Source organism: Podarcis melisellensis (genome assembly GCF_964234715.1).
Source record: "Podarcis melisellensis genome assembly, chromosome: 3".
Lineage (NCBI taxonomy): Eukaryota > Metazoa > Chordata > Lepidosauria > Squamata > Lacertidae > Podarcis > Podarcis melisellensis.
In genome coordinates, this window is record NC_138530.1 from 39,597,741 (window position 1) to 39,611,840 (window position 14,100).

At 42.4% G+C, this 14,100-nt stretch overlaps 1 protein-coding gene across 13 annotated transcripts in view; it reads right to left on the minus strand.

The window, feature by feature from the left end:
* Positions 1 to 580: 580 nt before the first annotated feature.
* LTBP1 (latent transforming growth factor beta binding protein 1) overlaps positions 581 to 14,100 on the minus strand; it is a 187,018-nt gene continuing 173,498 nt past the window's right edge. For all 13 annotated transcript variants that reach the window (XM_081905343.1, XM_081905338.1, XM_081905346.1 and 10 more), the window contains 3 exons: positions 6,344 to 6,469; positions 2,847 to 2,996; positions 581 to 1,596 (listed from right to left, as the gene is read on the minus strand). In XM_081905343.1, coding sequence (XP_081761469.1) covers positions 1,427 to 1,596; positions 2,847 to 2,996; positions 6,344 to 6,469 — 446 coding nt within the window. In that variant the 3' untranslated portion in view covers positions 581 to 1,426. The remainder of the gene's footprint in view (positions 1,597 to 2,846; positions 2,997 to 6,343; positions 6,470 to 14,100) is intronic.

A 14,100-nucleotide genomic window follows, 5' to 3' on the forward strand; every position in this document is an offset into this window, starting at 1 on the left:
TACTTTAAATTGGTCTTTGGAAATGAAATGAAATGAAATAAAGGACCAGAAACATTTTTAATGACCTGTTCTGAACCTATGTTTTTATAGTTTTCTCCCCCAACTTGCTGACTTATAAAAACTGTTGCTTCTTTATATTGGTGGAGGATTTCCAACCTATGTCCAAGGTGCTTGTGAAATCTAAACATATCTTGAGAGGTTGATGCAGCCATTTCCGCTTGAGTTCCTCAGCTGCCCATGTGGAAACAATGGCTCTCTGCTCCTCTGATTTAGTGGCTAGAAGGATAAAATGAAATTTTACACAAAACTGTCTATCTGGCATGGATGAGATTTGCAGTGGTCTGCAAAATGGCATGCTTTCCTTATGGAGAATGAACCAGATATATTTATGAATATATCTAAAGAGATCTACATGGTAGCAACAATTGCCATGGTCAGGGAAATGTCATGCTCCAAAAATAAAAAAATGCTGTCAAGAACAGTAGCTCAGGTATTTTCATTATAAAGCACTGGGTTATTAGCAGTAATAAAATAATCACAAAGCAATAACAGAAAACCTTAGAGCAAACACATACTTCAATTTTTCTAAAAAATTGTAGATTTTATTGAGTTTTAATATACAGCTTTAATATGTTAGGGTAACCAATACAAGATCTGTGTTTAATTTACACATTACAATACAAACAGGAGCTTAGATCTTTTGTTACAGAGTACAAAAGATATTCAATGGTCGTCCTCTAGCAGCTTTGAAACTTGGCAAGGCAGGTTCTAAGGCATGTTAAGTGCAGTAAAAGGCCACATGGAATACAAAATGAATACAATGGATTTATCTCCATGAAGTGTACATTATTTTTTAAAAAAACAGTGTCTGCTCCACAGGGCAGACATTTATAGTAATTTTAAAAAGTCACTGGCCAATGTTCCAGACAAAGACGAGCATTATTTTGTGTATAACCATTAGAAAATTGCTTATATTGCAATACTGGATCAAAAGGGGAAAGCTTCCAAAGGAACAGTAGGCAAAGAACTGCTAAATAAAAAAAGGACTATAAAATATTTTCACAACTAGTTAAATGCCAAATAAACCAAGCAATAGTAAAAAACAACAACACAATACCACCCTTCTGTTCAAAATAACAGCATATTTTGCTTTTTTCTGTGAATTTTATTTATGAACACACTATATACTTAATTGCTTCTTCCATACAGAGAAATGTGTCCATTTGGTCTGTTGCTTTAGTGAAGATGATGTATATTGAACCATCACCTTTCACTTTTAAGAAGACACGTTTTATTGCTTGTTTTCCACACACAGCCAACATCTGGATGAGTAGCGTCCTTAACTCAAGTTAAATACGCTTCTTTTCTTTTCTTTTTACAGTGCAGAGTATATGGGCTTAAAGTTACACGGCAGCTGCTGCTTCTCTTACTCCAGTTCACTCTCTGTGTCCGAGTTCAGGGGTGTGCAGTAATTGGCTTGGTCTGATGGGACATAGCCTGGGAGACACAAACACTTGTACGATCCTTCTGTGTTTATGCACTTGGCATTCTTGCAGAGAGACATCCTATTGTTCAGTTCATTGCATTCATTCACATCTAGAAGGAAAAGCAAACAAGGTGAGAAATAGTGTGGTGTTAGATGTTGTCAAAGACTGAGGGAAGCACAGTTTGCTGTGACTTGCCCACCAGCCCTGCATTCAAGTCTGCGATTAACAAGAGAACTTTCAGTGTCCAGTCTGCGGTCTTCTAGAAAAGCAAGAAAAGCGGCTACGTTTATGTGCATGACATTGTCTTTCCACCAATGCAAGGTAATAGCGTTCAAATACAGGACAAATACACAAGTAAAACTTTACCTGTCATGTAAAAAGGTAAAAGTAAAGGACCCCTAACAGTTAAGTCCAGTCGTGAACGACTCTGGGGTTGTGGCACTCATCTCACTTCACTGGCCGAGGGAGCCGGCGTTGGTCTGCAGACAGTTTTCTCGGGTCATGTGGCCAGCATGACTAAGCCGCTTCTGATGAAACCAGAGCAGTGCACGGAAACGCCATTTACTTTCCTACCGGAGCGGTCCCTATTTATCTACTTGCACTTTTGGCATGCTTTTGAACTGCTAGGTTGGCAGGAGCTGGGACCGAGCAATGGGAGCTCACCCAGTCGTGGGGATTCGAACTGCCGACCTTCCTATTGGCAAGCCCTAGGCTCAGTGGTTTAGACCACAGTGCCTCCCGTGTCCTACCTGCCATGTAAGTTGAACATAATTAAAATGACCCTAATTTGTCCACAAATAGCCTAAGGTTACAGCATATGTACAAACATATGCAGCAGCACTTGTGGCAGGTAAATTTTACTGATTAGACAGTGAATAGGGGGCCTGGCTGGCCACTGTTTTATGCATGCCTGCTTAGGCACTACCTGTTTCACTCCTAGGAGTGTAGGAAGAGGCAGGTACCTTCTTTCTAGTAAATTCTTACAGTCACCAAGGGAAGTCAACTATGTGGGCTGCACATTCTGCCCTGATTGTTTCACCTCTTCTGCTAGTCATGTGAACCATGCAGGAGTTTAGTGCAGGCTGCCCTTGCATTTAGGGCACAATCCACCAAGAAGCTCTTGAGTGCAAGTCCCACTGAAACGCGAGAGGAGCTGCACCATTGCTCATCTCTTGCACAGCTCCCACTCATTTCCATGGGGCACATGCAGGAGAACTTCCCAGTGGAATGTGCCGCTGAACTGTAGGATTCAGAAACCCTTAAACACGAAAACACATCTGATCATGAAAATCAGAGGTGCCGGCTTATCCTCTACATTTGGCGGACTCTGCAAGTGGCCTGTATGTGACATCCACTTACCAACACATGTCATTTTGGCCATGTCCAAATGGTAACCATCAAAACAGTCACAGGTATATCCTTCCTGCACCCTCACGCAGCGTCCATTTTCACATCCATTCAGAATGCCACATTCTTCTGCCTGTAACTCCTCAAAGCTGTTCCGGAAACCTGGGCAGCAAAAACATAGGAAATGATTGCATTCAACAGCTGTAGAGTCTTAATGCACCAACCTCCAAAGGGCATTCTCTATTGTGTTACCACCCTAAATAAAGCCTTTCTCAGCCTACAATGAGTGCCTGAAAAGCTTCCAGAGCAAAGTCACAGGCTGTGATGTTATGCTCAGGGCATACAGAGATAAACTAGTCCAAATGTTTGAAGTGCCAATCAATTAATAAGATGCTGTTGCTGTTTTGCAGAAGACATGACTGCCTTCATTAGGAACTCCATGGAGTTCATAGTAGAAAAGTAAATAAATTAAATTTTAAAATAGGGACACACTTCAAGGTCAAGGTCAATTTCAGTTCTGAGGCACCACAAGAGAAACAGGGGTTTTGCAGCACCATATTTTCTTTATAATATGTAGATACAACCTAAAAATTTACAAAAAGGATAGACATTTCCCAGAAGCAATAACTGAACAGTCCTGCAGATGGCAGTCAAGCACAAAGAACATCTGAGGAATTTGCAGTCCACAAAGTCTTTTATTTCCCAAAATGTGGTCTAAGCAGCTGTGGACCCAATCTTATTAAACAACCACAGATATTTTTTGGGCAATAAGCCTGAGATACAGCAGTTTGAAAAAGTAAACAAAACCCATTATAGAAATATACAGCAGATTAGTGAAATAAATATAAGGCTGTTTTCATTCTGCTGTACTATAAACGATTAATAATATATCTGAGAATGCACCATTCCTTTTAAGTATACATGAATATGACTAAAGGTGTTTTCATCTAAGGAAACTACAGCAAACTTCCATGGAAAGTGTCATGTCCTAGTCTACCCCTAGAAGCCTGCACTTCTGTGCAAAGCATCTCAGCAAGTGCCAGTTGCCATGTGGTGAGTTTTCCACATCTACACCCTGATGCCTATGTGCTGTACTCTCACAGGCTACATCCCACAGGACTCCTTTGGGTATGGTGAACAGAATGGTGGACGCGTGCTGCTAGAAAAAGAAGGCCAAAGTTCTTTGGGATACATGGAAATTGTTATGCCCTCAAGATAGATTCCTCAGTTGCCACTAGTCTAAGAGATAAAGGTCCTGTTATATTCTAAGCAGCAGCAAGCCTAAACTGAGATTAATTAGAGGCAAAACGCAAGAATCTTTTATGTGAAAGCTGCAGCCCATCTTCACTTTAGGAACTACCACTGGGTAAAGCTAATCATCCAGTCCTGCTGAAGGACTCTCTCCATGAGGTCCTCCCTCTCTCCACTATGACGAGGCCATTAGCTCCACTAGTTCCACGGGGCTCCTCCTGCCCCTGAACGGCTTCCATCCCAGCTGGTCATCATGAGAACTTTCAGAAATGGTGCCTCGGATGAAACAATTACTTTAATTGATTGCATGTAGGCTGCTCTGAGAGTCGGATGGTTTTTTTTGGTTGTATGGCAAAGTAAAAATGCTATAAATAAATAAATGTTAAAAAATATATACAATGCATGCAGAAGTCCTCCCCTTTTAAACAAAGAGCTTATTGTTTAACTGAAGAAAGACCCATTCATATTCATTTGTGCCTTGGATGTATGAAGTTGCCCTCTTCAGGGTGAGCCATGGGTCTATCTGGCCCATGGCTACCCACTCCAACTGGGAGTGGTCTTCTGGGGTCTCAAGCAAGGGTCTGTTTCCTCATCCCTATTACTGATTAAAAAAACAGAGATGGCAGTGGTTGAATCTGGAACCTGTGTTGAAACACTGATCTATGCCATCCAGAGGTTAACACACTGAGATGAACCCACAATCCAAATGGAAACCTTAAAGGAAAGCATTAGAACTTAAACAGCAACCTAATACCAGCAGATAATGGGGGGGGGGGTTGCCCAACATTTCCCCTTCTGCTCCCGTGACTATGCCATCATTTCTTCCCATGGTTTCCAGTACACACTGTTTTGCAATTTTTTAAAACAATGTTACCATTTAGCTATAGTTCAGCTCAGAAAGCTGCTCTGTTTAATTAAAGTCATACGAAATGGAAATGGCTGGACCTTATACAACTTTGCGTAAGTCAACTGAGTTTGTTCAGCATTCAGCAGAGATGAAATCATTAGGCTGGCCTCTGCTGAAGGGAATGAAATATATGAAACACTTTTGCTACTTTCTTGCCTTGCTCCGAGTTATTTATTTTTCTTTTGTTTCCCTTTTTGATATACGATATATTTTAACCAAACACTATCAGGAAAGAGACCAAATGAAACAGGGAAGTGATAAGCACAACACTGCTGGAATAGCCACTTTATTAACCACTGCTTAATTCACACATGATACTGAACATTCTCAGTGTGCACATACACGGACTGCGTCACGGAAGGCCTGTGTCGACAGACTCCCGAGGATCAAGCAGGAACCATGCCATGTGCTATCTACCCAGAGGAACGATAAAGAATAAGGATCCTTGGAGCCCAAATATATTTTACTGCATCAGCTAGAGTCTGCTACCCCTGCCCTCTTCACTCTGCTTTGCTTGCCAACCCTCCCTGCCCCTGACTCTGCCAGCTTAGGTAAAGAGACCCCTGACCATTAGGTCCAGTTGTGACCGACTCTGGGGTTGCGGCGCTCATCTCGCTTTGTTGGCCGAGGGAGCTGGCGTACAGTTTCCGGGTCATGTGGCCAGCATGACTACGCCACTTCTGGCGAACCAGAGGAGCGCACGGAAACACCGTTTACCTTCCCACCGGAGTGGTACCTATTTATCTACTTGCACTTTGACGTGCTTTCGAACTGCTAGGTTGGCAGAAGCAGGGACCGAGCAACGGGAGCTCACCCCGTTGCGGGGATTCGAACCGCTGACCTTCTGATCGGCAAGTCCTAGGCTCTGTGGTTTAACCCACAGCCCACCCCTGTGTCCCCTCTGCCAGCTTACTAATTCCTACCCCCTCCCCTTACACTAGGGTGGGGAACCTTTGTTGTCTGGAGGAGCAGATCTTTATCTCCTCCATCCCTGGTGGGCAAAGGTTGACAGGTGTGTGGTGCTCTCTTGTCAAACACCTGATTTCATTGTGATGTCCTGTGATGCTTCCCTTCGAAGCCCTGATTGTCAAAACTTCAAAGTGAAGCACGGGGCTTTGAAAGAGCCCTTTGTAAATATCCTCCTGCAGGGATGTTTACAAAGGGCTTTTGGGCACCCTGTCCACCTTTATCCTTCAAACCACAGAGATTTAAAGGAGAGGGCTCCATCCTCTATGCTTCTCATTCAAACCTGCACAGAAGTTTATTAGCATTACCATTGTATTTATTTACTGAATAAGCAGGAGGAACCCAAGCTACTAATGTTTAGTTTTGGGGAGCAAAGGTTGCTTACGGTCTTCCACAAAGTATGGATCAGTTTCCGGAGTATACTGTTCCTCCTCAAAGTCAGTCAATGCATCTTGCCCGTACGGCCTCCGAGATCCTGGCACTGGAATGTTGCACAATTGGGCATAATCGTCTGGAAGTGAGCAAAGCAGAACAGGAGTTATAATGGAATGCATTCCTAATGAAGATATCCCATGCTTCTTTCTCTTGCTAGTGTAAAACACTTAATTGGAAAAGCCTAAGTCTGTTGCCCACATATTGCTTTCTTTCCTGGAAGATTAAGATTGCTCAAATGTAATGCGGCCATGACTCAACTTTAGCGATCATGAGCAGTGTCATTGTTCAGTAGTTCCAAGGCCAAGAAAGGGCATTCTGCTAACCTCATCTGAACCTTGCTTAATTCTGGCCGGCTTGTTCTGTTTCATAAACTGGGGATTGGAGGCCCATGAAAGGCGAAAGCCAGATTGCTGGCAAAGGGTTGCTATCTTTGTTACTAGATCAAGAATTTCAAAATGAGAGGGGCCAAGCCAGGGTGGTACAAAACATGACTTAAAGCTTCACTGCAGCCTAATAGGATTTTCTACTAAGCAAATGGTGGATCACAAGCTTAGCATGAGTCAACAGCGTAATGCAGCAGCAAAAAAAGCTAATGCTATTCTAGGCTGCATCAACAGAAGTATAGCATCCAGATCAAGGGAAGTACAGTTGTACCTCGGTTAAGTACTTAATTTATTCCGGAGGTCCGTTCCTAACCTGAAACTGTTCTGAACCTGAAGCACCACTTTAGCTAATGGGGCCTCCTGCTGCTGCTGTGCCACTGGTACCCGATTTCTGTTCTTATCCTGAAGCAAAGTTCTTAACCTGAAGCACTATTTCTGGGTTAGTGGAGTGTGTAACCTGAAGCAATGTGTAACCCGAGGTACCACTGTAATAGTACCACTCTATTCTGCCTTGGTCAGACCACACTTGGAATACTGTGTCCAATTCTGGGTACCACAATTTAAGAAGGATAAGCTGGAGGAGGAGGGCAATCAGGATGATCAAGGTTCTGGAAACTACTTGTCAGGTAAACCTCTTTATTAAAAATAAAAGCAGGTACACTGGTGGTCTTGGGATCCTTTGTAGCTCCTCACACATGATGAGGCTGCTGTCCTTGTGCAGCTCCTTTTAAGTCATAGGATTAGGCAATCAGAAGTGAAGCACAAGTAATATACTTTGCTGGTGCAGTTCTGAGAATGGCCCTGCATTTTTCATGGAAGAAGCTAGTGTATTGCAGTCACCAAGACACTAAGCTGTGAGCCACCAAGTTCATTCTTCAAATTTTCTTTCTGTTATGCTTTTAATAGGCGGGTGGACTTAGGCAAGCCATACAATGTCCAAAACTGGGGTTCTAAAACTGACTTAAGAATTGTTGGAATGGTTGATACCCTAATTTGTGGTGTGCTTTGAACACTTGAACATGCTGGATAAATGTTAGCAATTATAGCAATTGTAAATGCTACAAATGCTAGCAATTATAGTCCAAATGTTGCGTTGCATTAGAAGAAGAACCTTTATACCTAACCAAAGTTCAGAGAAACATTGTTTTATGCCTCCCACTTCTGCTGTCTCCCACAATGAATATATTAACAATATAGCAATACATTAGATTGGATCGGAACACATGAAACGCCAAACCATGATTTGTTGTTATGGGAATAAACCCAGGGATTGCATGTTCCCTCTTGCACTTAATATATGTGTGTGTGTGTGTGTGTGTGTGTGTGTGTGTTTGTTTGTTTATGTGTGTTTATTGGTTTGTAGCAAACCATTGTGTGCTACTACATCTGGACCAGGAACACTGATTTGCAATCCTGGTTTGCAGGGCACATGGAAAACATAGTTTGCTGGTTCAAATGTCATTGCAATTTATGCTTTTCCACTAACCAGGAAAAAACTAATTGAAATAGAAATACTGAAATACTTTATTGTCACTTGTACAACTTGTATACAGTGAGATTACACGAGCACCCCCACTCAGTTCTCTTAGTCTTAATTCCCCTCGTTTACTGACGCACACCCACCAAACCTGAAAGTCAGTTTGTAATGAAGTGTACAGTGGTACCTCGGGTTACATACACTTCAGGTTACAGATGCTTCAGGTTACAGACTCCGCTAACCCAGAAATAGTACCTCGGGTTAAGAACTTTGCTTCAGGATGAGAACAGAAATCGTGCTCCAGTGGCGCGGCAGCAGCAGGAGGCCCCATTAGCTAAAGTGGTGCTTCAGGATAAGAACAGTTTCAGGTTAAGAACGGGCCTCCAGAACAAATTAAGTACTTAACTCGAGGTACCACTGTAGTATGTGAAACAAGGGGGTAATGGAGGGGTGCACAAACACTGAGTTTGTTCCTGCAACACCAAAACCTGGTTGGGCACTATGTGCTAACTATGTGGGTTAGTACATAAGGTATCTTGAATAGTTTTTCTAAACATTATTTTATACTAGTTATGTATGCATGATCATGCCAACACTATATTAATAAACCAAACAATTTTTTTTTTTTTGCATGAAACACTTTTACCAAGAGAATTACATGTATAAAAAAATAACTGTTGAGTGTAAGGACAGCCAGTGAAAGAGGAAAGCTGGAAGGAAAGTATATGCATGAAAGCCAAGTACAGATGATTTCATAATTTCTGGTTCTAAAGGAGACAAGTACACTGGTACTTTCCTATGATGAATCGATGTTCCTTGAAATGTGCATGATTTTCAGTGAAACGAGTTTTCCCTCCGCATCATTTTCTGTTTGCACAACTGGTCTGCATCTTTCTCAGGGGCTGGTCAAATCATGATTGATTTTGCTGTTGTTGCTGTTTTCTTACTGACCGAAAGAACATGCGATCCAGTGATGTAAGCAATGGATAATCCCGATAAAATTAATGGAATATAAACATTTCAGTGCTCATTGAGGTGGGAATAACAGTTTCCTTCTTTTGCTGCTTTCCCTCCCTCAAGCAGCGGTCTGAACATCTGACCTGCCTGTCTTTGCCCATTTCATAAGGAATTCAAATTCAGACCTCCACAGTTGGAGGCTGTATGCTTCTGAAGACCAGTTGCTAGAAGCTGCAGGAGGAGAAGATGCTGTTGTGCTCAGGCTTTGCTTGCAAGCTTCTCATAGGCATCTGGTTGGCTACTGTAGTAACAGGATGCTGGACCAGAGATCCAACAAGAGTTATTTTGTTGCCTTTTGTTAGTCCTGCACTTGAAATTCCAATCTAAATTCTATGCTGCTTAAAATAAATTCTCTACTTTTCATTGTAGAGAACAGTCAATAGTCTAAAAGGTAATATTTAGCATTATTTGTGAAAACACCCTTTTGGTTCAGTTAAAAGGACACCTAGGGGTGGGGAAAACCATACTGAACTAGGTAGGTAATAGTTTTAAAGTAAACAAGCATAAAAGGTAAAGGGACCCCTGACCGTTAGGTCTAGTTGTGGATGACTCTGGGGTTGCGGCGCTCATCTCGCTCTACTGGCCGAGGGAGCCAGCGTACAATTTCCGGGTCATGTGGCCAGCATGACTAAGCCGCTTCTGGCAAACCAGAGCAGTGCACGGAAACGCCGTTTACCTTCCCACGGGAGCGGTACCTATTTATCTACTTTGACTTTGACATGCTTTCAAACTGCTAGGTTGGCAGGAGCAGGGACTGAGCAACGGGAGCTCATCCCGTCACAGGGATTTGAACCGCCAACCTTCTGATCGGCAAGCCCTAGGCTCTGTGGTTTAGACCACAGCGCCACCCACGTCCATAAGCATTTTTCTTTCCCCAGATTTAAGATGATGTCTAGGTGTTACCTGATATTTTAAGGTAATCCCTTATTTTTTAAAGGCTTGCTTCTTATTCCAGCTCCATAATATGCACAATTTATTTGGGGGGACACAAGTTTATGTTACTAACTTCTTACCTTTTAACCTGTCAACCTTAGAGTGACTCCACAGGATGTATTTCCCCCTACCAGTAATCGTATATATCTTTGTTGTTTAGAGCTCACAACCTTCCTACAAGCCTATGGTGAAGAGTTATCAAGTTTCTGTACTATGCAAACATTAACAGTTTGTACCAGGGGAAACATGATTCTTCCCTCATTTATGCTTCTGTGATAGTGGCATGGAATTTGTCTGCCCTGCCTAGGAACGGTGACAAGCAGCATTAGAATCTGTGAGGGAAACATCGGGGGAAATTTGATTCTGTTTGCATTGAAAGGTGAACCTACATAATTCGCACTTGCTGAGACAATATGGGAACTGAAATGCAGCCATCAATCAAAATCCTCGCCCTCCAGATTTTGTAGCACAGCTCTCTAGCCAAGTAATATATATGAAAATACAGATACTAAGGGTAAATTTGCATAAAAACTCATATATTACTGAAAAGAACATACAAAAACACATTCTTGTATTAGGAGGAGATCTGTAAATTTGTGTATATCAGGCAAAATCACGTAGGAAAAATATGTACTGTACACTACAAGAAAATGCTGGTGAATTTTCATGAGGACATGACCAAAAAATTACAAACTGGTATGGAAATGTGGAGAACTGAACTTAAGATTGGAAAAACAAGAGACTGAGATAAACCACAACGGACAGTGTTGCCCATCCCTAGGAAACACAGCTACTGATCTCAGAGAGGATCTGATCTACGAGTTCTGAGAGGCAGGAGACTGTGGGAGAGAAATCCGGCTTGGAACTTTTAGTCAGCAAATACAGCTAAAACCTTAAGCAAAGTTTTCCTCCCAGTCAACTTTTGCCAAGCTGGTGCTGGCCAGATGTACCATCCATCAGCCCCAGTGTATTCTTGATTGGATCCAATGTGACAAAAAGCAGTTCTTGCGCGCGCGCGCGCGCGCGCACACACACACACACACAAACACCCCATTTTCAAAAGGAACTGGTCAAATGTGCAGTCCAGAAAAGAAAAGAGGAAGCTCGCAGCCTCCAAATTGAGAGTGTTATTCATGCTTCGAAAGAGAATCCCAAAATCTTATCAAACATGGTGTTTCTACCGAAGGGGCATTTCATTCTTCCAGCTCTCAAAATACAATATGGCAGGAAACACTGGTGTGCCCGCAGCAAACACAATCAAACAACCAAGTACGCAGACACTTTTACTTGGCTTAGTTCTGGTTGCCCCATGTGGTTTCACAGCTGGTGCGGAATGTGACAGGCCTACGATCTTAAGCATGCTTACTTGGAAATAAGTCAAAATAAATGTGTTGAGGATCAAGGTAATTACATTGTGCAGTGTGCTAGAGGCCTGCTAATCTAGTATATCATTGTATACAGCATTCTGGAAAGCTACAACCATATTTATTGCCCAGCAGATTTAGTGACACATTGTATGCGATGCAAATAAACCCTGTCAGAGTGACAAATGGCTTCAGGCATCTATGATTCCCTTTTCTAAGCACCACCTGCTTTTGTTTCACTTGGTGACAACTGAATCCAGGAAGAGATGGAATCTGATGTCAGCAGTGCTGGCTAGTCCCTCCTGAAACTTGAAGAATGAAACATAAAAGGGAGAGGATGATGTGGGGAGAGAAGGGGAGGAAACTTTTGCAGAGCTGCTGGAAATATTTAGCAGTATTATTATTATTATTAAACTGCTGTGAGAAATTGCTCCAATCATAATTTAATCAATTTTCCCCAGTCATTTGCTAACAAAAACCTGATTGTTAAAATGTTATTTGCATCAACGCTACTCTGGAAAAACATAGCTCGTGCCTTGGAGAAACATGCTGTAATTGTAGCTAGGAAAGCTGTTGAAATAAATGCATTTTCGGCCAGATCTCTCTGGTGAGAAGGCTTTTCAGTAGCTATCTTAGCAGAAAATCCCTGGTTTTAAATATTTTAAAAACTATTCCTTAATAACCCAGTTTTAACTGCCTTAATGAATGCTAAACATGCTAACTAGATAATATGCCCCATTAAACTCAGGGAGGAAATTTACTTCTGAGTAAACATGCTTAGGATTGCTCTCCCACTTGCTTTTTGGGGTCCATAAGGAACTAGTTGACACAGATGGCGCTGTGGGTTAAACCACAGAGCCTAGGACTTGCCGATCAGAAGATCGGCAGTTCGAATCCCTGCGACGGGGTGAGCTTCCGTTGCTCGGTCCCTGCTCCTGCCAACCTAGCAGTTCGAAAGCACGTCAAAGTGTAAGTAGATAAATAGGGACCGCTCGGGCAGGAAGGTAAACGGTGTTTCCATGCGCTGCTCTGGTTTGGCAGAAGCGGCTTAGTCCTGCTGGCCACATGACCCGGAAGCTGTACGCCTGCCCCCTCGGCCAATAAAGCGAGAAGAGCGCCGCAACCCCAGAGTCGGTCACGACTGGACCTAATGGTCAGGGGTCCCTTTACCTTTAAGGAACTAGTTTGCTCTCATGAAAACCCAAAAGCATGAAACATGCACAGCTTCTGACACAGAAGCTGGAACTTTCCCTGTTCTAAAGAAAGAATTCCACCTTCCCTTCCCCTCTTCTTTATTTTTTTGAAATCTGTGACTTGATTCTGTTGAAGAGGCCAAAGACCTACACACTTAACCATGTTATGTCCAATTTGCAGATGCTGTTCAGAGGCAGTCAAACCACACAGCCATGGAGAAATTTCTCATTCGATGAAGGCTGGAACCCAGTCGCTACCTCCTAGGAACTGATTGTGCAATATATTCCCACTCCAGTCTCCCTTTCTCTATGCAAGGAACTGTCTCAACTTCCAATTTCACGGTCACACTGGGGGGGGGGGCGGGAACAGCGGGAGAGAGAAGCGGAACTGAACGTATGGATGGTGGGCAGCTCCAACAGTCTCTTCCCACCTATTTCTCATGTATCATCTGCCACTTCATAGGCATTTCACAACAATCCAAGTTTAAGACACAGGCCTGTCACCATGGGCTCTGGCTTCTGCGATTTCAGCAGGCATTGCCCATTCACTTTTAACATTACCTTTTCAGGTGTAAGGATTGTAATCTTTGCAGCCACAAAGCAAAACAGGCTGTCAATTCGTTACTGGGCCAGGTTCAAGGTTCTTGTGCTAATTCACAAAGCCCTAAACAATCAGGGCCCACTGTGTCCCACTTTGATCTCTGAGATCCTCTGATGGGGCCTTCGCTAGGGACTGAGCTTTTAGTGTAGCAGGTCTTGCCCTATGCAACTCTTTGGAAGAATCATCCTAGCATTCTTGTAGTCATCGCCTAAAAACAGTGTTCTGTTGACAGGCCTTTGAAATGTGAATTTTCTTTAAACTACCCTGTATTTATAGTTTTGTGTCCCCCCCCAATATTTTATTGATGTTTTCATTGTTGCTGTAACTTTTGTATGGCTACAACGACACTGAATTATATAAATATTTAAATAACTATATAAGCAAAGCCCTACTCACTAGAGATGAAGGCTATAATAATCCTAAACCCTACACACCTGGGAGTAAGCTCCGTTGAATTCAATCCTACTTATCTCTAAGCACACATGTTGTAAGATTGAGATGTCAGAATTATTATTATTATTTAAAATAAGAGGTGAGATTCTAAAGAAGCTGCATTTTGTACCTCTAGCTCATTCTGCACTCTTGTGGAATTATGGCATCTTCACAGCTAAGGAAGTATGCGTCATATGCTATGGAAAAATCATGTCCATATTTTGATCATTGTTAGTTGAATGTGATAGCCATGACTAATAATCTTTTGGAAGTTTGGATATATCTTGCGAGTCTGGGTTAGAAGGAA